This window comes from Malus domestica, chromosome 07 (assembly GCF_042453785.1).
Source record: "Malus domestica chromosome 07, GDT2T_hap1".
In the NCBI taxonomy this organism is placed as follows: Eukaryota; Viridiplantae; Streptophyta; class Magnoliopsida; order Rosales; family Rosaceae; genus Malus; species Malus domestica.
This window is the reverse complement of record NC_091667.1, coordinates 6570689-6595583: the sequence shown is the minus strand read 5'-3', so window position 1 is coordinate 6595583 and position 24895 is coordinate 6570689. Positions and strand designations below refer to the sequence as shown.

Below are 24895 nucleotides of genomic sequence, written 5' to 3'. Positions count from 1 at the left end.
TCCCCAATTTTGCGAAAACCGTACGGAAACCTTAGAATGGGTGTGTTTGATTCGACCTCCAAACTTGCTTTGACGCCTCCACCACTACTTGGGCTTTGTTCCTGAGTTCTAGGGGATTGCTTTGGTAGAAGTATTTGAAGGGAAACGTTTCACAATTGATGGATTTCGATCAATGGTTCCCGCGTCACCTATGGTGCAGGTTCCCCAAAATTTCAAGACTAATTCCACTCCAATTTGGGGTGGAATAGGTAGGAGGAATGATGAGAGATGACCTTCAGGTGGTGGGGGACCTTCATCTCGCTGGAAATTGGCCGGGAGACCATGAATTCCGCCGGTTTGTGTCTCACGGGTCAAAAGACCCGTTTTCCATCCCCCCCCCCTTTTTTTTAGGAAAACTAATGAAAATGGCTTGAAAACTTTGAGTTTTAATGATAAGGACAAAATAAAGGGTAAAGTGAATAGTAACAGGTTTGACTTTTTAGTATAAAAATGTGGCTTTTTGTTAAAGTGAAAAGTACCGTAGGCTTTTCGTTAAAACTCCCTTTTTTTTTTTCTGTCTCCCCCCGCCATTTCCATGGCTTTCTTTTTTCCTTTCTCTTTCAGCCACTCATGTGGCTTTTTCTTCTCTTTTCATTTATTTTTTTTTAACAACAACTTCAAATGTCTGTAACTATACCGTTATAATCCGGACTCGCAAACGGCTTTCGCCTATGCGTTCATGATCTCGATATCTATTCAACAATATAAATTGTGACCTCAAATGTTCTACGGATTTTAAATAATTAATTTCCCAAAAAATAATATAAAATCTCTATAATACCAATACGTAGATTATAATAATGAAATCCAGGAACGGGATTTCACAAATGCCCTAGTTGCCTTGTATACAATAACACTAGGTTTGGAATAAGAAATTTTAGATTCTTAAGGAATTTTAAAATGATGGGATTTTATTTTCTAAAATTTGTGAATTTTCTTGTTTGGTTAACCTAAAAGAACAATGAAATTGAACACGGAATTTGTTATTTTTAAACTCTCAATCATAAAAATTGAGAAATGACATTTATTTACATGAAATTTAAACTTGGGAATTGGATGTCCCAAATTCTAAGGTTTTTTTTTTCCACGTGGAAATTCTAAATTTCTATGTTTATGAATTCAAACAAGAGAATTGGTGCATGTCAACTTATAAATTCCAAATTTTTACCCAAATTTCAAGTTTATTTCACTCATCCAAACATAGTGTAAAAGATTTAGCCTGATACGTAGTATTATGTCTATTTGGCTGTATTTGTTTAAATACGAAAAATTTCTTTCATCTGCGTTTAAGTTATCTCAGACTATGGTGATATTTGGCTGTCACCCCAAACCTCTTACAACATTAGTCAGACGTTGAAGTGTCGTTGAACTGGTTCAAACCAATATGAACTTAGGCCATCTCCAACCGAGGGTTGGTCAGAAAGCTCGTTTTAGCTCTCTAGCCCTCTAAGATATTAATGTAGACATTGAAATTTCGGTGAAATAAATGTTAGCCATCGCATTAAAATTACATTTGTAAACATTGAAATTTTGGTGAAATAAATGTTGACCATTGCATTAAAATTACAACCTTCATTCATTTCACCTACATCATACACTCACTTCCCATACATCATACACCCAAATTCACCTACAACAATCCATCCAAATTCACCTACAACATCCACCAAAACAAATGGATGGTGGTGATTCATTCTCAAAGCCTATAAATAGGCTCCTCCATTAAGCAATGAGGGAAATTGACATACATTTTCTCTACTCTCAAGCAAATCCCGAAGAATCAAGGAAGCCCTCTTCATTATTTGTGAAATCCTCCTTCAAGATCAAGCCCCAACGGCCCCTGAAGAACTTCCACCAATTCAAGATCAAGCCCCGACGGCCCTTGAAGAAAGTGTTCATCATTCATCATCCGTTCATCCCTAGATCAAGCCCCGACGGCCCTTTGGATCAGCGACATCCATAAATCCGCACAACTGTTTATCCTAAGATCAAGCCCCGACGGCCCTTTGGATCAACACTACATCAAAAAATCTACCCATTGCAAAGATAGAATCAGAGGCTAAATTTGTAGAAGAGATTGTAACCCCTAAATCATTAATACAAATATTATTTTGTACACGTGTTCTTGTCTCGTTCATCGCAGGAATTCCTGTGTTTACAAATTTAGCACACCCAGTGGGACAGTCTCTACCTCTCATCTCTATCTTTGAATCCGCAACAAGCACAAATGGCGTCAAAGAAGGCTCAAGTGGTTTTCGTTGCCAATGCAAGAGACAGGAGCGTCATCACCGCATGGGGCATCACTTCAGGCATCATAACTCGAAGTAAGGCAAAAGATCTTTCTGCCGCCTCTTCCGCCCCTGCATCAACTCCGCCGAAGGCACAAGAGCACCCGAGCCACGAACCGGTGATCATCCTGGCCTCGCTCAGGGCGCCAAGAGAGGAAAGCCAGAGGAAGTACACTAAATCCTTACTTTCCGATGTCGACTCAAGCGGCAGCATAGCTATGCAAGTCATGGTTACTGGAGCGACTTCAATTGAGGAGCAGCTGGCTCAGATGAATGAAGCGATCGCAAAACTCACAAGGACTGTGAAGGACAAAGACCTGCAAATCGCAGCACTCGTTAACCAATTGGATGCAAAGCCCGACATAAAAGTCGACCCAATGGGTGGTCCATTAAAGAAAGAAGTCGGTGAAGAAGAAGAACCTCTAGTGGAGAAAGTCGAAGAGAAGCTGAAGCCAGACCAAGCGGCGACGCTCATGGGATCTCTCTCTATCCAGCAGCTGCAGGAGATGATCGCCAACACCATCAAGGCGCAGTACGAAGGAAGCTCACATGACTCCGTACTATACTCAAAGCCCTACTTCAAGAAGATTGACGCTTTGAAGATGCCGAAGGGTTATCAGCCACCAAAGTTCATGCAGTTCGATGGAAAGGGGAACCCGAAGCAACATGTTGCCCATTTCATTGAAACCTGCAACAATGCTGAAACAGAGGGAGACTACCTCGTCAAGCAGTTCGTGCACTCGCTGAAAAGCAACGCATTTGACTGGTACACCGACCTCGAGCCCGAGTCTATCAACAGTTGGGATCAGCTAGAAAGGGAATTCCTCAACCGATTCTACAGCACGCGCCGCACCGTAAGCATGCTGGAGCTGACCAGTACGAAATAGTGGAAGGATGAACCTGTCGTCGACTACATCAATAAATGGCGTTCATCAATAAATGGCGTTCATTAAGTCTGGATTGCAAAGATCGGCTTTCTGAAACCTCTGCCATTGAGATGAGTGTTCAAGGCATGCACTGGGGGTTACATTACATTCTCCAAGGCATAAAACCAAGAACGTTTGAGCAGCTGGCAACTCGTTCCCACGACATGGAGCTGAGTATCGCCAATCACGGAAAGAATGAGCCGATCACCCACTTCAAGAAGGATAAGGTGTTCGCCCCGAGTGTAGACAAGACCGGAAAAAAGCCCGCCAAGGAAACTTTTACCATCAACGCTACCCCCATCAAAACCTCCTCCGCACCCATCAAGACCTCTTCTGCGCCTATCAAGATTTCCTCCAAGACCAAGGCAAATGAGACAAAGAGAAGTGAGCCTCCTCGCACCCAAGACAAGTATAAAAACACCTTGAGAGAGTTGGAGCAAAAGACGTACCCTTTTCCTGACTCAAACCTGGATGCAATGTTAGACGACTTGCTGGAAAAGAAGGTGATTGAGTTACCAGAGCGCAAGCGCCTTGAAGAAATGAATCGAACGAACGATCCTAGGTACTGCAAGTACCATCGTATCGTGAGCCATCATGTGGGTAAGTGCTTCGTCCTTAAAGAACTTATTATGAAGCTAGCGCAACAAGGGATAATCGAGCTCGACCTTGAAGACACAGCCGCAACACATACTACTACAGTGGCGTTTGGATCATTCGATCCCGTGCCTCTCCAAGCGACACCCGACCATTCCTATCAATGTACAAGCTACACGGCGCCTTCTACACAACCATCATTGGGGGTAAACAACTAGGCTGCACCTACCGATGATGAAGAATGGTGGACAATGGTGACCTATAAGAAGACGAGGAAGCCGAGACTGCAAGCTATAAAGCCAAATGAGGAACAAGGGAGAAATCACTGCCGCTGCAGCAATAGGAAGCCTAAAAGAAACATAAGAGCTGCTAAGCCAACATATGCTGGGGAACTTGTGGAGCAAGAGCCACGCATTCCCGTCTCCTTGCACGAGTACTTCCCGGAGGACTTCTTCCAACAATGCACTATCGCTGCATGTCACATGGTTGAAGTAGAAATGGAAGAACCCTTAAAAGGCAAAGTTGTCGTCACTGAGGGAGAAAAAACCCTTATGCCCGAAGAAGGTCTGCCACTACACTTTAGCATCGAGGAAGCGCTACGATTGCCAAAGAAGATGCGAAGAGCACTGGCAGCGGTCTTGGCAAGTCCCGACGACCACGAAGTGCAAGAAAGCAAGAACGCAGGCTCAAAGCTTTGGCCACATGAATGTGCCGTATGCTGTGCAGCCCAGGACGCGATCAGCTTCACGGATGAAGACTTACTGCTGGGATCAAAGCCTCATAAACGTCCTCTCTTTGTCTCAGGATACGTAAGGGAGCACAAAGTCAACCGCATGCTTGTGGATGGTGGATCAGCCATAAACATCATGCCAAAGTCAACAATGACCACAATCGGCATCAAGGTGGATGAACTATCCCTAAGCCGTCTACTAATCCAAGGTTTTAACCAAGGAGGGCAAAAAGCGATGGGCATGTTCCGAGTGGAGATGACCATTGGTGAACTCAAGTTAAGCACGATATTCCACGTGATTGATGCAAGAACTTCCTATGGTTTGCTCTTAGGAAGGCCTTGGATCCATACGAATAGAGTAGTACCGTCCACCCTTCACCAATGCTTAAAATTTTATCGAGAAGGAGTAAATGTGATCTATGGCGACACCAAGCCATTCACTGAAGCCGAATCACATTTCGCAGACGCCAAGTTCTACATGGATGAAGACATGGTACCCGAAGCTCTTCCAAAATAGATCAAATCCATGGGCAAAGCAACACCTAAAAAGCAGGAAAGGCAAACCATGCCTAAGAAGCAAGAAGGAGAAGCTATGCCGTCTTCAAGCAAGAACAATGATGAGCTTGCTAAACTTACAACAACCAAAGGGAGTAAGACGCCCTCAAATGGACCAAACACACCCGTCTTCCGATACATCCCAATGTCGAGAAGAAAGAATGGTCAATCTCCGTTCGAAACTGGAGCAAGCAAAGCCGATGCACAGTGGCACATGGATAACGTAAAGTTGCTCAAAACGAATGCAGTTTTGCCTCTGACACGGCTAAGCGACGCTAAGGTTGCAAGACTACCACAAGGCTTCATAAAAGTTCTACCAAAGGGGGTGGAACCAAGCTTTCTCCTAACCAAGAGGACCGAAGAAGGTTTTGATCCAAACGCCTACAAACTCATGTCGAAAGCTGGGTACAACTTCGCTTCTTCTTCGAATCCTGGAAAGAAGGTTTCAAACACCGTCAACAATAAAAAATGTGACTTTACTGAGACTTAAAAGAAGTTGAAGAAGCATGGTTACGGAGTGGACAACAACAAAGCTGGACTTGGCTTCACACCAAATGCACCCGTGAAGATTTCAAGCAAAGCGAAAAATGCTAGCACTCAACACATCAGTGTGAGCATTGAACCAGATCAAGAGGAGCCTAAATCCGCCCCTCGGACGTCAGTCTTCGATAAGATGAATCGTTTAAGACCCAAAACGTCAGCATTAGATCGTATTGGTGGTCAAAACCGAACCTCCGTCTTCAAGAGGCTTAACAGGCCAATATCCCAAAGCTCTGTTTTTGAAAGGTTGTCAAAACCTAAGAAGCAAAGCAACACGGCTAGCTCTCCTTCTCGTCAGTCAGCTTTGGACAGACTTGAAGACAACAAGAAGTTTTCTAGAAATAGGGAGATAACGTCAAATGAAGAAAAGCTCGACAGGCTAGCAGAAAAGGCGACATTCGAAGCTCAATTCCTTCAAGGATGAAGCGCCAAGCAATCTTAGAGGTTGGCACAAATGGACCATTGAAAGTAAGAAGGTGCACCATCATCTACACCGGCTAATCTTCACGCCAACAAACCCAAGAGGACAGCACTGAAGATGAGGCCCAAGAAGACAAAGAAGACGAAATCCCGGAAGAAGACGTCACTTCCGGCTCTGTCAACTCAAAATCTTCACCTCAATCGCTGGAGGCATGCTTCAAAATCATGCCAGTCAAGCCGAGTGAAGTTGAAGGATGGACTCATGTCACTCCGAAGAAACTGCACAAGAAGCATATGTCTTCTCCACAAGTGCACCAATCAGAAAGGGGGCAAAGCAGCTTTCGCCAACCTCCAAAGCGACGTGAAAGTGTTGAAGATGAGGAAATTCCGACATAAAGATCGACCATGCGCGATCTCTTTTTCCTCAGAAAATTATTCAGCTACTTGGTCAAGGCTCCTTGCTATGAAGATTGTGAGGAACGACTCTCCAAGATCGTTTGACAAATTCACCAAAGCTCTTTGTCCGCACGAGCCTAAAAGGCGACAACAAACGCTCCTTGCCTGCACGAGCTGAAACTGCAAACGGCACCAAACGCTCCTTGCATGCACGAGCTGAAACTGCAAATGGCACCAAACGCTCCTTGTTCGCACGAGCCTAAACTGCACTAATCAAAGCTCCTTGCCTGCACGAGCTGAAACTGCAAACGGCACAAAACTCTTATTGTTCGCAAGAGCTTAAACTGCACACGGCACAAAGCTCCTGGCCCGCAAAAGCATAAACTGTGTACGGCAAAATCATCATCTAAATCATCATCAAAAGCACCATTAAAACCATAAAAAAAAAATCCATCATTCATTTGAATTACGTCATGACTTGATCCCTCCTCAACCGAGGGTACATAGGCAACTTGAAACTTCAAAACTTCAAGTACAGTCACATCACCAACAAAAAACACAAACACTTTAAAGAATAAAAAGCAAATTCAAAATATGAATACTTTATTTCTTTAAAGGAATGATTTGGTTACAAAGTCGTATTACAAAGGTGAGCATTACGCCAACGTCACCGCCGATGAAATGTGTGACCAAAAGACACTACATAGCATAAACTCGCTGCAGTCTTTGACACAACCTCACACGGTAAAAGTGACACACTTGAACAAGCTCCAAGCAGCGACAGCAAAGAGCCCACGACAAGCACCAAGGTCAATATGCGCACCAACGTCACCACCGAGGAAAGTTGTGACCAAAAGGCATTACACAGCGAAGCCCCGCTGCAGGCTCTTGCACAGCACCACACGGCAGCGCACCACCGAGGGAAAACTGTGATCAAAAGACACTACATAGCATAAACTCGCTGCAGTCTTTAGCACAACCTCACACGGTAAAAGTGACACACTGGAACAAGCACCAAGGTCAATATGAGCACCAACGTCACCACCGAGGGAAAACTGTGATCAAAAGGCACTACATAGCATAAACTCGCTGCAGTCTTTGGCATAACCTCACACGGTAAAAGTGACACACTGGAACAAGCACCAAGGTCAATATGAGCACCAACGTCCCCACCAAGGGAAAACTGTGATCAAAAGGCACTACACAGCATAAACTCGCTGCAGTCTTTTACACAACCCCACACGGTAAAAGTGACGCACTGGAACAGGCTCCAAGCAGCATCGGCAAAGATGGCAGCTACATGATGGTCTTTCAAGGCACGCTATAGTGGCAAAGGAAACCAAAATGTTACGCAATCGTACTACGCAAACCCGCAGCGACTACGCAAGCAGTTTCTTACACCGCACGGTGACGTCACCACCAAGGGGAGAACTGTGACCAAAAGGTATTATGCAACGAAGCCCTGCTGCACGCTCTTGCACAGCACCACACGGCAGCGCACCACCGAGGGAAAACTGTGATCAAAATGCACTACACAGCGAAACCCTGTTGCAGTCTCTGGCACAAACACTAGGCAACTTGCTCACTTTGCCACCAACAGCCACGTCTCTGAAAGCTTCGTGGGGGTTCCAGCATCATGCTCTGCCTTCTCCAAAATTAAAGATTCCTAGCATCAATAAAAAAAAAAAAAAACAAAGAAATCCATCAGTGGGCAGTGGGATACACACATTACATATTTTATATATGTATACGCACGATGATGAGACAATCAACATATATATACATATTGTTCGTGGCAGGAATTTCCGTTGGGGATGTTTCCTGGCCGACGAGCACACAGCTCCCCGAGAGGTTAGCGCCGGTTGATGCTTTCTGTCAGGCTTCTACTTTCACTGTCGGGCTTATCAAGCAAGGCTTGTCGGGCAGAGCTGAAAGAGAAGGACAGAGTTAACTTTGAAAGGTGCCTTCGTGGGGCCTTAGGTGTAGGCCTTAAGGCTCATAATCAAGATTAACTGTTAAGTGCTCAGGCGTGCCACTGCCATCTTCAGCATGGTAGATGTAGAACAGATGTCGATTTTGAGTTGTATATATGCCCGAGAGTCCGTGCTAGTTATGACAAGTGCCTTTGTGGGGCCTTAGGTATAGGCCTTGAGGCTTCCTGTCAATAACTAACCTGGTACTTGAACATATAATGTTTGTTCCATTGTCACACTATGCATCATAACTGTTATACTTTTGATTATCTCGTTTAAAGGGCAGAACAAATCCAAATAGGTGCCTTTGTGGGGCCTTAGGTGTAGGCCTTGAGGCTTCCTATTAGAATTGATTCCATACTTAAAACATCTTAGCCCGCTGAGGAGAATGAATCCAAACTGGTGCCTTTGTGGGGTCTTAGGTGTAGGCCTTGAGGCTTCCTGTCAGAATTCGTTCTACGCTCATCGTTCTATGATCATCATAATATAACAGAGATGATACTAAGGAATAAGTCGATTACTTGCGCCCCAAGTAACTTCGGACTTCTTGTTATCAAAAGATTGTCGTGGATGGGTTAAGTCCACATAAGGTTCTTTTTTTATGCCTTGAGGCCAAGGACTTTTATCTTGATCAATCTTACATGCCTGAGGGCTTAGAACTTAGATCTGATTTAAACTATAACGACATGTTTAAATCGGATTCAAGAGTTGAGAAGTCTTTTTAATCATCACCTCACCAGAAATAACTTGGATATAACTGGAAGTATACAACATATTGCTAGATTAATGAATAAAAAGACAAAAACAAAGAAGGTCGGGCAAGGTTTTAACCTTGTCGGGCAAGTCTAATCGTCTTGCAACTTCCTATCTTTATGATTTCTCAAAAGGTTTGAGAGCTAGAAAATGGATGAGGAGATGAGTTTACAAAGAGAGATCGATACTACAGCAGGTTCTTAACGAGGTAGCAGAGCTATTACAAAGACTTTTTGGTGAAGGCTTGGGTTTATCCCGAATGGGATGAAGACTTGGGCTGACTACAGCTTCGTTTGAAGGTAAATCTGGCTTTGAGCAGAGTTTGTGCTTGTATTTGTTTGTTTGAGTGTCATTTTTTCTGACTTCTCTTCCTTCTTTTATAGAAGTTTTGACTTGGCCTTCTGTAACAGTGAGCTTTGCCCGAGTGCAGCTTGAAGGGTAGTGACTCACCCATTATTTTCATGATCTGCCACTATAAAGTACTTTTGGGCTGAGTAGCTGACAGGTCTACACTACTTGGCCTCAAAGTGGGTGAACAAGTGGTCCAAATGAACTGCATTCGGTCGGAAAGGGCCATTTCTCTTTTTTGGGCTTCGGCTGGACCTCGCCTGGGCTTCTCTTTGGGCCAGCTCTTTTATGAGCCCAGAGTTCAGATTTTAACCCAAACACATATACATACATACATATATATATATATGCGCACACACACACACATGCAGTGACGGGACAAGTTATGAGACAATCAGCATATATATATATATATATATGCACATACATGGAGTGACGGGACAAACCATGACAATTACCTGCCATATATATGCATGCAAAGTGGTGGAACAAACACCTGCCACATATATATATATATATATATATATATATATATATGTGGCTCGAAAGATGTCAAAGCTTCTGCAGGCAGAAACTGAAGCAGAACCACAAAAGGCTGAGTCTGCCTCTTCTTCGGCGAGGACGCCACAAGCAGAAAATAACATTAAAAAGACACCAGCTGCTGGGTTGCTTTGACTTCAATAAAAGGTTGCCTGATTCAAGTGATGCCTTCGCTCATTCCTCCACAACAAGCAGCAAACGGACGACTGTGCAGTGACGGTGCAAGACAACGAGTATTGCAGCGGCTATGCAATGGTTGCGCAGTGATGGTGCAATCCCATATATATATATATATGCGTACAGGAACCCAGAGAAGCAGATGGAGTGCGGCGACTGTGCAAGTAATAGTGCAGTGGCTATGTAAAGACTACGCAGTGCCCTATGTGTGTATGCATGTGCGTGTGAATGTGTATATATATATAGTGGTCTCCAACGAAGCTGATCTGCAAGTAGTGCAATTACTATGCAATGACTGTATGTATAATGGTCTCCAGGCAAATGAATGAAGGGCAGTGCACAGCAGAGGGGAATCAGAAACAAAGCATTAAAATCACTGATTGTGCGATAGTATAGTGACGGTAAGCAGTACGAATGGTATGCAGCTGGTAGTGCAGTGGGCTGATGGTGACAACAATCCGTTCAAAGACAAAACACGATGCTGCGATACATAGTGATTCAACTTTTGCAGAAAAGAAAGTAGGAGCTGCGCTTTTCCACTCTCCCAAGCAAAGAAAAGAAGTGATTGACAGGCACCATCCAAAGGAAATGATAATAAGCAAGAAAGACAGGTCATGGTGCATGCTACTGTTAGCAAGTCAAGAAGGAAAAAGGAAATGGGTAGTGGTGACAAAATCTTTGAAAGATAAAAAAAAAAAAAAAAATATGGGGAGGGGGGAAGTAACACATCCTGCTAAGATATATGTTTTGCTTATATTTAGCACAACATACTAAATAAAATAAAGCATATCCATTGATATCTCTAAGAAATTACAAGTGCGAAAAAAAAAATTTACATAAATGTACATTTTACATATGAAAAAAAAATACAAGAGGGAGCCTTCACGAAGGTTGCTTGTGTGAAGCCTCATCACTCGACGGAACTCTAGGAAAAAGAGGCGCCGGAGGTTGATTGTTTGGAGCCTCAACACTCGGTAAAACTCTAGAGGACGAAGGCAATAGGTGCCTCTGGAGTAAATGATGCGAAAATTAACTTAACACACAAATTTAACCCTCTTTTGGCAATTGTAGTATATGTATAAGTAGGGATCGTTCTAGGATAAATTGACTCTAAACTGACTCAAAGACACAAAAACAAACTTAAAAGCGTTAGGATAAATTCAAAATACTCAAAACTAGTTCACAAGACTCAACATAAGCTAAGAAGACTCAAAACTGCCTAAAAACACCAACTAGGCAGTTTCTGACACTAAACACAATTTTGGACAAAAATTAAGTTTGGACTTGACTCAAAACACTTAGAACGCAAACAAAACAAGTTTAAAAGAATTTGAAACAAGAAAGTAACGGGGGGTTTGATTTGGACGAACTTAGAATAACAAAACAAATTGTAACTTAAAAACAAGTTCGAAAATAAATTTAGGAAATTAGATGGATGATGGGATAGCTAGAGGCTTTTTTTTCCACACATGACATGTATGCAAACAACTCGATTTCCAGTTACTACTTCATTGAATTATGAATGACAATGCCCCAAATTAACCGTGACATCACTAGTTAACCCTCATATTTTCCTTGTTTTAATGGATTGGATGACATCATTCGACAACCCAAAACATTCTTCAAAAGTTCCCTACATGACATCATAATAGAGATACAATCAAAGATCATTACGTTTAATGAAAATCATAAGCATTGACAAAGCACTTGCAACTATGACATCATGTCACTCATGCTAGGAATTAAACTTAACGCGATCGTTTATAAGCGACCTCCACTACTTGTGAATATAAGTTTGTAACAATTATGTGAAACTTTCTTATACTCTAGCATCGGATTTATGCATGCCAATTAAGTGTCGACCCTTAATCAACAAATACAAATAAGTTATCAATCAAACAGTTAAGCCAATTGCATTCATGATTCAAGAATTCATAACTGGAATTTATCAAATCATATTGTACACATAATCATGGCTTTGAAATCACCCCTAGCCAAGAGGGGTTTAGCCACTCATGTTCACAACAAAATGAAAGAAAATGAATTTAAACATTGGAAACAAAAGAAAGAAAACACCTAAACGCTCCAACGATCCAAGTTGACAGCAAGCATGTCCAAGCACTTTCCTTTCCTTCCTTTGCTACGGCACAAGGTGTTGGTGAGTGTTTGAAGGTTTGTTTGTATGGAGGAATGGATGTGAAGATGAATGGATGTGTTTGGATGAAGGTTGTGTTGAAATGGTGGTGAATGCTCTAACAAAGTATATCCTCATTTATGTTACACACACTTCCTTTTATAGAGGAAGTGCAAGGCAATGGAGGGGGACATGGAGTGTATGTGTAATGATTCAAAGGAGTGGACAAGAATATTGTGCACATGGTAGACAAAGGTAAGGGAGTTGTGGTGGAATGGTGAATGAAATGATGAAGGGGATAATGGTGATGCATGGCATTGGTGGAAAGGTAAATAAGTGGTGCATCAACTTTGTCATGGAAGTGGAAGGAAAAGTGAGGGATGGTGCAGAAATTTGATGGTTATGCACGGCAAAGGTGTTGGTGAAATGGTGAATGAAATGATGAAGGGGAAAATGGTGATGCATGGCATTGGTGGAAAGGTAAGTAAGTGGTGCATCAACTTTGTCAAGGAAGTGGAAGGAAAAGTGAGGGATGGTGCAGAAATTGGATGGTTATGCACGGCAAAGGAAGGTGTGGTGGAATGATTAATGGAGGGGGACATGGAGTGTATGTGTAATGATTCAAAGGAGTGGACAAGAATATTGTGCACATGGTAGACAAAGGTAAGGGAGTTGTGGTGGAATGGTGAATGAAATGATGAAGGGGACAATGGTGATGCATGGCATTGGTGGAAAGGTAAGTAAGTGGTGCATCAACTTTGTCAAGGAAGTGGAAGGAAAAGTGAGGTATGGTGCAGAAATTGGATGGTTATGCATGGCAAAGGAAGGTGTGGTGGAATGATTAATTTAGGTTAGGGAATTACATCCAAAACTTAGAGAAAATAGGAGTTAAAGCCAAAATCCCAAGGGAATAAGGACATAAGGTGCGGCTATGTAGTAATTCTAAAGGAAATGGGTTTTCTTGAGTTGCAAGGAAAAGGAAAATGAAGGGAAAGGTATGGCAACCTCCTAGAACAAGGACATAAGTATCATAAAAATGTTTAGGACTCCTTCTTTGTAGCTGAAATCCTTAGGAAACTTTGATTTGGTCAATCCATCTTCTTCCTTTCTTTGGTAGGTTCTAAACTTCTTTAAATCTTCATTTTCGTCCATCTATATTGCTCCAAACATAAGTTATTCATTTCATGCCCAAGATTGCTCCAAAAGACTCCAAAATGCACCTTTGTGCATACTTTGTCCTTAGAACCTGAAATTGCACGAAAATGACTTTAAACACTAAAATAACTAAGGAATAACAACATAAGAGCATGAGAACAAGCTAACTCAGTCGCATAAATATGCTCATATCAGTAAAGTCACAAACCTTCGATGGTCACTTTGGATCCGACCTTCGGAGTCCAGCAGCTGATCAAGCTTCCTCTTCATGCCCGTTGAATAACTATTTGCAAGCACATGCAACTCTCTATTCTCACGCTTGAGTTGTCTGATCTCGTGATTAAGAGCTGCCACCTTGGCTGTCAATGATTCAACTTGGTGAGTTCGTACAAGTAAGCGTTGGCCCATGTTGGAAACAGAGTTCGCACATTGGACACTGAGAGCCTGGGAATCTTGAATAGCTAACGCATCGGACCGTCATGAAAGTATCCTATTATCTCTAGGAGTGATGAGGTTCCTAGCTACAACCGTAGCCGTTATTGCATCCCTCATCACAGAGTCTTCAACTGTAAGAGGGCCATTAGAAGATAAGAAGGACGGGCGCCATATATTACCCTGACGCGGTGCACCTGTGTTATTGCTAAGACTCAAATCTAAGCAAATGTCAGACGGGTTAGCCATTTTTAAAAATGTTAAAAGAAAAAGGTTGGATAAAGTAAAAGCTCAGAAATACACCGGAGACGATTTTCACGAGCAGGCAATCTTCAAAATGTGCATGTTGAATATAATTGACACCTCTTTAAAAGAAGAGGCAACACAACCACTTGTTCAAAAAATCGAAGAGACACCACTTTTCGAATTTCAAAACCCGGATTTTCCTACGTAAAGTCCGTCAACACTTTTCAGATGCAATCTCAGCTTTCGGCTATCACGTGTAACTTTGTCAAAGATGACTGGCAAAGTTGAAAACGTGTGAAATCCATTATGCCAACTACCGCACTTTTGGCCGACAAGCGTGGGTGACAAGGTCACATCCACACTGCCCCTTGCCATTGGGAAATCACCATATAATTCGACCTCCATAGCAAGGCACACATCCAAAACACCTGACTCTTCTTCCTTGCCGAATGCATCTGCAACTAAAACCTCTCAACATACTCAGTTTTCTTCTTCCCTGGAAACACCTCTTCAACCCAGTCACACCAGAGCAAAGGTATCTCATATCACTAGGGTTGAGAGCAAGAGTATCTCATAGCATGCTTTCTCCCTATCCTTTTCTTTGTCCTCCCTCTTCACTGCAGGACAAGGAGAAAGAGAGCAATCAGCCGGCACTTGGCATCAACCTTCCGACTTGGAACTGACTACCTGGAAACCCCTTCCCTGATTGCTTACCTAGCATCGCTCTCAAGTACTCATCTCCAGTCGTTGATGTACTTCTAAAGAAGACACCACATCTGCCTGGAAAACAAATGATGCAAGTGAAGATGATACATCGAAGCATGTGGAGACAAGCGCAACAAAATACGTGCTGGTTCATCCGCTACTTCTTCAAAAGCAAACGTATCTCATATCATCGGGGTCGAAAGCAAAGGTATCTCATATCATGCTTTTTCCCTGTCTTTCCCTTTGCCTTTGCTCTTGCCTGCAGAACAAGGAGAAAGAAAGCAATCAGTCGGAACCCGAAATCAAACTTTTGATCGGGAACTGATTTCCCAGAACCCTTGCCTGGTTGCTTACCTGGCATTGCTCTTGAGTGCTCATCATCAACTGTCGTTAGAGTTCCAGTTTCCTCAGCAAATACTTCAGAATAGTTGATATGATATTGGCTCTTTACACTGAAGCTGCCAAGCACGGATGAGTGGCTGAAAAATGATGCTCTGAAGAACCATTTAAAGGCAAATGATTGCGCACCACTTCTGCTAGGTGAAAGAAACAAGCAGAGAAAAATGCAGCACGAAGAGTTGGAACAAATCATTATGGCAGGACAGCCTTCTCGGCAAAACTGCATAATCCAGACGGAGGAGTTCAAGTAAAGATCCAAGCTCAACATCGTTGCTCTAACCAAAGAGCTCGAGAAGCCTCAACAACCTCTCACTGGCGCCGTCGCCAAGGAGCAAAGCATTGTCGTGCAATGCCATTAAATCGCCGTTATTTCTTCAAAAGCAAAAGTATCTCATATCATACTTTTTCCCTGTCTTTTTTCTTTGTCGTTGTTCTTACTCGCTGGATAATAAAAAAGAAGAGCAATCAGGCGACGCTTGGAGTCAGCCTTCCGATCTGGAACCGACTGTCTGGAACCTCTTCCCTGATTGCTCACCTAGCATTGCTCTCGAGTAGTCGTTTTCAACAGTTGATACACTTCCAGAGAAGATGTTGCATCTGCCTGGAAAACAGATAAGACGAGTGACAATGAAACATCAATCTTGTGGATCATCAGCAGACGCAACAACTGCACGTGCTGATTCATCCCTCTAACCCTCTTCAAGATGGATTGGAAAGATTGAACAAAGAAACAGGCCATCACCTCCACCTCGTGCTTGCCTGAAACCGCTTGTGGTCCTATTTTCATTCAAGATCAAGCCTCGACGGCCCTCGAATAAATCACAAGTCCGATTCAAAATCAAGTGTCCATCACCCTTGAATCAAATTCAGCTCCAGATAAAGGGAGTAAATTCAAACATTTGGATCAGGTCTATCAGAAGAAACCCCCTAGCCCAGTTCAAGATTAAGCCTGTGGAAAATCAACGATTGGAGGAAACCAGAAAAACCCTTCAACCTAGTTCAGGATCAAAGCTGTGGAAAGTCAACAAGCGCAACAAAATACGTGATGATTCATCCATCACCAAATCCAAGGATCATCCACCACATGAAGCTCCTTGTGGTCCAATTTCATCCAAGATTAAGTCTCGACGGCCCTTGAAGAAATTTCAAACAAAATTCAAGAACAAGCCTCAACGGCACTTGAAGAAACTCCCAGCCCAATTCAAGATCAAGCCTCAACGGCCCTTGGATCGACAACTACATTAAGAGACTTCAAAACGCATCTTCTACACGTGACAAGCACATGTATACTACGCGCCTTGAAGTGGGGGCATTTGTAGACATTGAAATTTTGGTGAAATAAATGTTAGCCATTGCATTAAAATTACATTTGTAAACATTGAAATTTTGGTGAAATAAATGTTGACCATTGCATTAAAATTACAACCTTCATTCACTTCACCTACATCATACACTCACTTCCCATACATCATACACCCAAATTCACCTACAACAATCCATCCAAATTCACCTACAACTTCCACCCAAATTCACCTACAACATCCACCAAAACAAATGGATGGTGGTGATTCATTCTCAAAGCCTATAAATAGGCTCCTCCATCAAGCAATGAGGGAAATTGACATACATTTTCTCTACTCTCAAGCAAATCCTGAAGAATCAAGGAAGCCCTCTTCGTTCTTCGTGAAATCCTCCTTCAAGATCAAGCCCCAACGGCCCTTGAAAAACTTCCACCAATTCAAGATCAAGCCCCGACGGCCCTTGAAGAAAGTGTTCATCATTCATCATCCGTTCATCCCTAGATCAAGCCCCGACGGCCCTTTGGATCAGCGACATCCACAAATCCGCACAACTGTTTATCCTAAGATCAAGCCCCGATAGCCCTTTGGATCAACACCACATCAACAAATCTACCCATTGCAAAGATAGAATCAGAGGCTAAATTTGCAGAAGAGATTGTAACCCCTAAATCATTAATACAAATATTATTTTGTACACGTGTTCTTGTCTCGTTCATCGCAGGAATTCCCGTGTTTACAATTAATATTTTAATGAACAGTACATGGCCATATTTGCCTCCGTCTCCAACCGAGGGCCAAAGGGCCATAGGGCTCGTTTTAGCCCTGTCACAAAAAACAACGGCTAAATGACAATATGATAGTGGAGGATGAGCAAGATGGGTATATTGATGGAGAGTCTGATGACGACCAAGAAGATCCAAATAGGTCAAGAAGGGCTCGTGCAAAAATATATGATGGGCCTAATTTACCTTTCAATCCAAGAACTGGTAATATCTCTATAAATGAGTACATAAGGCGCTATAGAATGATATGTTCTCGTGCCACAAACAAGTACTTACAACAGGATCTTGTTGCACATCTTTGGGCCAAAAAAAGCATGGAGTAGGCGTTTAAGTTTTATGTTGTTAAATGTTTTTAAAAATGTTTTTAAGTTTCATGTTGTTAAATGTTTTTTTATGTTGTATAATTTGTATGTTGGTTAATGTTATTTAATGTTGTTTCATATTGTTTAATTTTGTTTCATGTTACTTAATTTAATTTAATGTTGTATAATGGCTTAGGAAGTTATAGGAAAAAATATAATTTAAAAAAAAACATATGAAACAAATTTTGTGAAATAGAAGTTATAGGAAAAAAATAGAATTTAAAATAAAATAAAACAAATTTTTGTGAAATAGAAGTTATAGGAAAAAATGGAATTTAAAAAAAATATGAAACAAATTTTGTAAAATAAAAGTTATAGGAAAAAAATAGAATTTAAAAAAAATATATGAAAAATAGAAGTTATAGGAAAAAATTTGTAAATAAAAACTAATAATAAAACTGTAAAAAAAAATTCAAATGCAACGGCTAGCTGACATCAGCTAGCCGTTGCATTTGAATTTTTTTCTGGCCAGTCCCGGGCTGGCTGCATGTAGCCAGCCCTCTAGCCCTCTCTGATTCCGTGAGGCTTTCTCAGATTCCACAGCCCTCTGGCCTAGCCCTCGGTTGGAGACGATTTATAGGTTATTTTCGGTCCTTTGGCCCTCTGGACCCTTCGGTTAGAGATGGCCTTATGGGACTCATGGAGTTACGTAACAGAGGATATACTAATCTAGTGTATGACCTCTATGTCGGCCACACACACAAATCCCCCTTGTAATTTTATATCACCAGGGCTCGCTCTCGTAGAAAAAGCGTGGGGTGTCGTAAGTCATACACAAGAATCTCTATCGCTTACAAAGTAAGACTTCTTTCTTTGTCCTAATTGTGTGGAAATTGTATTATTCCAACTTGGAACTTGCCACTCTTGTTCCTTGAAAACTTAAAAAGTAAACTATATGAATTTTTTCTCTATTTTAAGTCATGTGTCAATGAGTTCCCCACCATTTAGACAACCCTTTTTCTAATTATTACATTTTTTGCTAATTTTAAATGAATGTCTCACTCCATAACTTCAAGACCGTTCTTCAAATCAAATTAACACATCAATCAGGATCCTCATATATATAAATAGTTGATCTTTCAAACTTGTTGATATTTGACTAGTTCAACTTTCTCATCTTTGGAAATTTCTATGGAAGAATAATCCTCCAGATGCCAAAAAATCTTTTGGTATAGCCAACTGACACGACAGTCTTCATTCCTAACTTATATTGTATGCGCGTTGACTGTTGGGTACCCCAGATCCAACCAAATTGCTTCTTGTAGTAGATATGTTCTTGCAACGCATAGTGTGGTTCTTATTGATATGTTGCTATGGTTTTGGTTTGCTTATTTGCTACTGGGAATCATGTCAACGAATGCCCTAGTTGTCTTGTATACAATAACACTATGTTTGGAAGAAGAAATTTTAGATTCTTAAGGAATTTCAAAATGATGGGATTTTATTTTCTAACATTTGTGAATTTTTTTGTTTGGTTAACCTAAAAGAACAATGAAATTGAATACGGAATTTGTTATTTTTAAACTCTCAATCATAAAAATTGAGAAATGACATTTATTTACATGAAATTTAAGTTTGGGAATTGAATGTCTCAAATTCTAAGGTTTTTTTTTTCCACATGGAAATTCTAAATTTCTATGTTTATGAATTCAAACAAGAGAATTTGTGCATGTTAACTTATAAATTCCGAACTTTTACCCAAATTTCAAGTTTATTTCACTCATCCAAACATAGTGTAAAGGATTTAGCCTGATACATAGTATTATGTCTATTTCCTTTGTTCCGGGTTTTTCTGCAGATGGTAGGAGTGACTTTGTGTGAAATGGCTGTATTTGTTTAAAGGGAAAACTTGATATAAGTCCATTTTTTTTAGCCAATAGTAGGAATAGTCCAATTTATTAAAATAAGTCCAATTCCGTAAATTTAATTATTTAATTATCAATAATTATCTATTCAATGACAAGATTTATTATAAAAATCAAATTTCTTCCTAATCATCTCTTTGATTATTTCTTTTTATTTTTATTTTTTGTTATTTCTTGTTCCTCCTGCTTTAAACCCCATTTATAGATTTTATTTTTAATTTTTATAATCAACCTATATCACAGGTTAATTATTTTTATGTATCTATATGATAGATTCTTTTTATAATCAACGTGTCACAAATTAATGTGTCTTGCTTGTAGGTATATTATGTTTTTTTGTACCTTTTAGTTAGGTTTCATATCTCGCTTACAAGTATAATATATATTCATATATTTGTTACTTGAGTTAAGGTAGAATGTTTTTTTGTACCTTTTAGTTAGGTTTCATATCTCGCTTATAGGTATAATATATATTCATATATTTGTTACTTGAGTTAAGGTAGAATGTTTTGTAGATAATTTATGTTAGTATGTTAGTTTTTGTTGTTGTAAGATATTAATTATATTTTTTGAAGTTGAAAAATGCATAATATTAGAAGATTTTAATTGATTTTTAATATTTTAAAAAAAATAAAATGAGTATAAAAGAAATAAAAACATGTAATTAGATAACTGGACTCACTCCTAAAAATCATCTATGTTTTTGGACCTAGATCTAAAAGCCCCTTGTTTAAATACGAAAAGTTTCCTTCATCTGCATTGAAGTTATCTCAGATGCTCCAAACCTCTTGCAACATTAGTCAGACGTTGAAGTGTCGTTGAACTGGTTCAAACCAATATGAACTTATGGGACTCATGGAGTAACGTAACGGAGGATATACTAATCTGGTGGATGACCTCTATGTCGAACCAGGATCCTCTTCTGAGCAATTCCCTAGGGATCATAGGGATCCCGCAATCTTGTCTGTTCATTTTATATCGTGCGGTTAGTTTTCGTTAGGTACTATTCATATTTGAATTTTAAAATTTAAATTTTAAATGATTTCTGACCACACGATATACGATGAACGGACATGATTGCAGGATCCCTAGGGAATTGCTCAGGAGAGGATCCTAGATCCTCTATGTCGGCTACACACACAAATCCCCCTTGTAATTTTATATCACCAGGGCCCACTCTCGTAGAAAAAGTGTGGGGTGTCGTAAGTCATACGCAAGAATCTCTATCGCTTACAAAGTAAGACTTCTTTCTTTGTCCTAATTGTGTGGAAATTGTATTATTCCAACTTGGAATCTGCCACTCTTGTTTCTTGAAGACTTAAAAAGTAAACTGTATGATTTTTCCTCTATTTTAAGTCATGTGTCAATGAGTACCCCACCATTTAGACAACCCTTTTTCTAATTATTACATTTTTTGCTAATTTTAAATGAATGTCGACTCCATAACTTCAAGACCGTTCTTCAAATCAACGTAACACATCAATCAGGATCCTCATATATATAAATAGTTGATTTTTCAAACTTGTTGATATTTGACTAGTTCAACTTTCTCATCTTTGGAAATTTCTATGGAAGAATAATCCTCCAGATGCCAAACGATCTTTTGGTATAGCTAATTGATACGAGAGTCTTCATTCCTAACTTATATTGTGTGCGTGTTGACTGTTGGGTATCCCAGATCCATGAAGTTTCTTGATTCACCAAGCACCCACGCACGTCTAACTACATCCCAAACTATTGTGTTTAGCTTATGATTCATATTGTTTCATCTAACATTCGAAGTAAAGTTCGGCCGAATAATTAGCTGTGCTTATGAATTAATTGGCTTTGTTAGGCAAGTTTTGGTATTCCATACTAAATGCGAAGAGAAAAACTTGGGTGGGGATGACATGCTGCTATACAGCAAGATAAGTGATTCGTATATATAGTTTCCAGGTAAAAAATATAATGTTACAGAATTCAACCTCACAAAACATGTTATAGTAAAATAGATAAAACCACTAGACCTTTTCAACAATTGCAGTGCTATGTATAGTCACTAAAGCCTAAAATCGTATAAATATGAAGTGAAATCTAACGGTTGGTGTCTGAAAATGAGTTACAGAGGAGGAAGAGAAAGATGGTTAATTATAACCACATTGTGGTGTATTCAAATGAAACCAAGTGATCGCCCTTCGATGTACAAAGTCATCGAAATGCTTGGAAGAGATGTTGAATGTCTGCAATTGCTTCTCAGGCTTTTTCTGTGCCCACAAGAGGCGTCTGTGACCGTGGGTGATATTCAAGAAAATAAATCGAACCCAATATGTTCTAACATGGAGCTAACATGTTCATCGTCAACTAGGTGAATATCAAATTGTTAAGAAAGTGCAACAATGTTATAATAATTAAATTCTACTTTAAAGTGATTTAATTAGTAAAGAACTGTCGTCTGTAAATGTTGTTAAAGTTCGGATGTGTATGTGTATAAAAAACTGAAAGAATGAAGAACAATCACTGAAGAATTTGAGAGAAGGATGGATAGTTCTCTCTGCAAAATACACAGGAATATACTTCTATTTCTCTCTCTTGCACATGAAATCGTGCACTGCATAACGATTAGTTATGCAGCTGGATTCTCACCATTACATCAAAGAGATCTCAGCCACACATCTAGCTGGATTCTAGGATTCAAATACATGTCACTAGACAATAACAATATGAGCCATACACTTGGTAATTTATAACTCAAGTGAATACACAAGTAAATACAAGACATTATTACTAATATAATCAGCTCATGGGTTATACACTAGCAAATGTTTGCGCTTGAATTCATCTATGAACTACTGGTTGGTGGTATACATCTACATGTTACTCTAATTCAGCAATTGCTTCTAACTCTAGGACGCGCCTTTTGGGGATGCCTGCCTGTGATGTTTGTGTAGGACCTGCAGAAACAAAAGGATTAGGAGGCATCCTCAAGTTTTCTCCTCCTCCTAGCATCTGAACAACTGTTTTCATGGAAGGACGATCCACCGGGTGCCACTGGATGCACCAGAGCCCTAAAATTGCAAGTTGCTTTGGAATATTATCATCCCCTTCTTCCCCGATATGGATTCGTAGGTCATCTCCTTCCTCTAGAAGGTTATAAATCCATTCTGGATAGTAAATTTCATTGGTCGTGTTCTCTGTGGTTGAACCAATATTCTTCTTTCCTCCTATCATCTCAAGCAGCAGCATTCCAAAACTATAAACATCTGCCTTGTAAGACACATTTCCAAAATTCCTGGAAAACACTTCGGGTGCAATGTAGCCCATGGTCCCCCTCGCTGTAGTCATTGACACTATGCTTTGATCCTTGGAACATAACTTGGCCAGACCAAAATCAGAGATTTTTGGTGTGAAGTTTTGGTCTAGCAAAATATTGTGGGGTTTGATATCGAAATGGAGGATTCGTAGATCGCATCCTAGGTGAAGATATTCTATTCCTTTGGCTATGCCGATAGCAATATCTTGCAACTTATCCCAACCAAGGAAATAGTTCTTTCTATCTACTGATGAAATATAATCCTGGAGTGAACCATTGGGAAAGAACTCATAAACCAGAGCTCGTCTAAATCCATCCGCACAAAAACCAACCAAGCGAACCACATTGACGTGGTGAATATGGCCCATTGCTCCCACTTCATTTACGAACTCTTCCCCATCGCCCTTAGAATTGTTAAGTACCTTCACAGCAACAAAGCATTCAGAAGAAAGTTTTCCTTTAAAAACAGTTCCGTAGGCTCCTTGGCCTAATTTGTACTTGAATTGATTTGTAATCCTCTTAATATCTGCATATGAATATCTGCTTGGCTTGAGAGCTTTGTAGTCCGCTAAAAATGTTTCAAGTTTTAATTGATTCTCTTTTTCCTTTTGATCAGCGTTATAGACGTGATATGCTACGAAGACCCCTAGTAACAGAACAAACGAACCCAGGGTTGCTCCTGCAAATAGATAGATTCAATCCATGAGTAAACATTTATTCTCGAGTGTCCTTTGGACATGAAACAAAGCTAAACACCACTCTTACACAACTCACCTATGGCCACAAACGTCTTTGTTTTGCCTGCAAAAGATAGTTGTGAAAATTAGACTGTCAGTTATCGAAATTAATTAATATCGTCACCACATATATAAGCCACTAATTACATGAAAGGAGAAAAATCACAGCGGGTAGAAGAGTATATCGATCATAATCTTTGAAACAAATCATGAGCAGAATGTATGCGAAATATAGATTTACATGCTTTCCTTACTTGGTTTCCTATGGTGAACACATTCAATTTCGCTCTTGGTTCCATTGCTCTTCAATCTACACTTATTGCCCTCTGCTTCACATTTTGTACAATTTGGTTGGGACCATTTGAATTGAAGAAAATCGCCATTTCCCACCAAATCGCTAAATGGAACTGATAAAACATCATACATCCTTGTACAAGACTGCAGGGCTCTGAAGCTTCCAAATAAATCAAAGAAAGAAGAGACGCCATAAATTCTGTCTCCATGGCCACCAAGGCAGGGGACTTGATAGGCATATATATCTCTTTCAACAAGAGTAGGGCAACGGAATAAGGTAACATTACGTACGCTACCTCGGAAGTAGAAGGGAGAGATTACCGTATTGGTGATTTCCAAAGGCTTCAGCAGGAGGCAGTTATGTGGGTGATATACTTGGATTTCCTGATGCTTGTAATCTATGTGTTTGACAAGGAATTTTACTAGTACTATTGGCGGGTCAACAACCGTTTCAGATCTTTTGCGTTCAAAATTATACTCCCCGCAAGTATGCCCGCGGCGGAATGGGAAATGGATAGCCAGGCCATGATCATCGCCGCACTTGGACTCTGTGCACGCATATTGGCTTCCCCCGACCCCTTCGATGAAGGCCAATAACAATAGTACGCAAAAGGAAGAGATGATCAATTGCTGCATCTTTGAGCTAACAATGCCTATAGACATTTTTTTTTCCTAAGCAGAGCTAGTATTGACAGATGTTTATTGGACCGATAAACATGAACTCGTGCGTAAGATTGGAGCCTTGACAGTGGTTACGTGTTGTGTTGACCGATAGACATGAATTTCATTTGAAAATTCGGACTAAAATACAGAAAGAAAATCACACTCGACAATGAAGTCAAATAAATCAGGCTGAAATGGCAGTATCATATACATTTGACTGACTCTCTAGTCGTCATCGCTTACCTAATTAGA

The 24895-nt window shown here is 40.5% G+C and overlaps 1 protein-coding gene across 1 annotated transcript; it reads right to left on the bottom strand.

Moving 5' to 3' along the window:
• Nucleotides 1-22198: 22198 nt before the first annotated feature.
• LOC103447423 (rust resistance kinase Lr10-like) lies at nucleotides 22199-24771 on the bottom strand. Its single transcript, XM_029105388.2, has 3 exons — nucleotides 23941-24771; nucleotides 23724-23750; nucleotides 22199-23628 (listed from the first exon to the last, which is right to left on the bottom strand). Exons 1-3 carry the CDS (start codon nucleotides 24641-24643, stop codon nucleotides 22514-22516), a joined length of 1845 nt encoding a protein of 614 aa, XP_028961221.2. The 5' UTR covers nucleotides 24644-24771; the 3' UTR covers nucleotides 22199-22513.
• Nucleotides 24772-24895: the final 124 nt, after the last annotated feature.

What these genes read in the sequence shown, in the direction of transcription:
- LOC103447423 (XM_029105388.2), bottom strand. Translation starts at nt 24,643, where the DNA reads ATGTCTATAGGCATTGTTAGCTCAAAGATGCAGCAATTGATCATCTCT. An exon ending in TGTTCACCATAGGAAACCAA is followed by an intron (nt 23,751 to 23,940) that starts GTAAGGAAAGCA and finishes TATCTTTTGCAG; the next exon opens with GCAAAACAAAGACGTTTGTG. An exon ending in AAAGACGTTTGTGGCCATAG is followed by an intron (nt 23,629 to 23,723) that starts GTGAGTTGTGTA and finishes ATCTATTTGCAG; the next exon opens with GAGCAACCCTGGGTTCGTTT.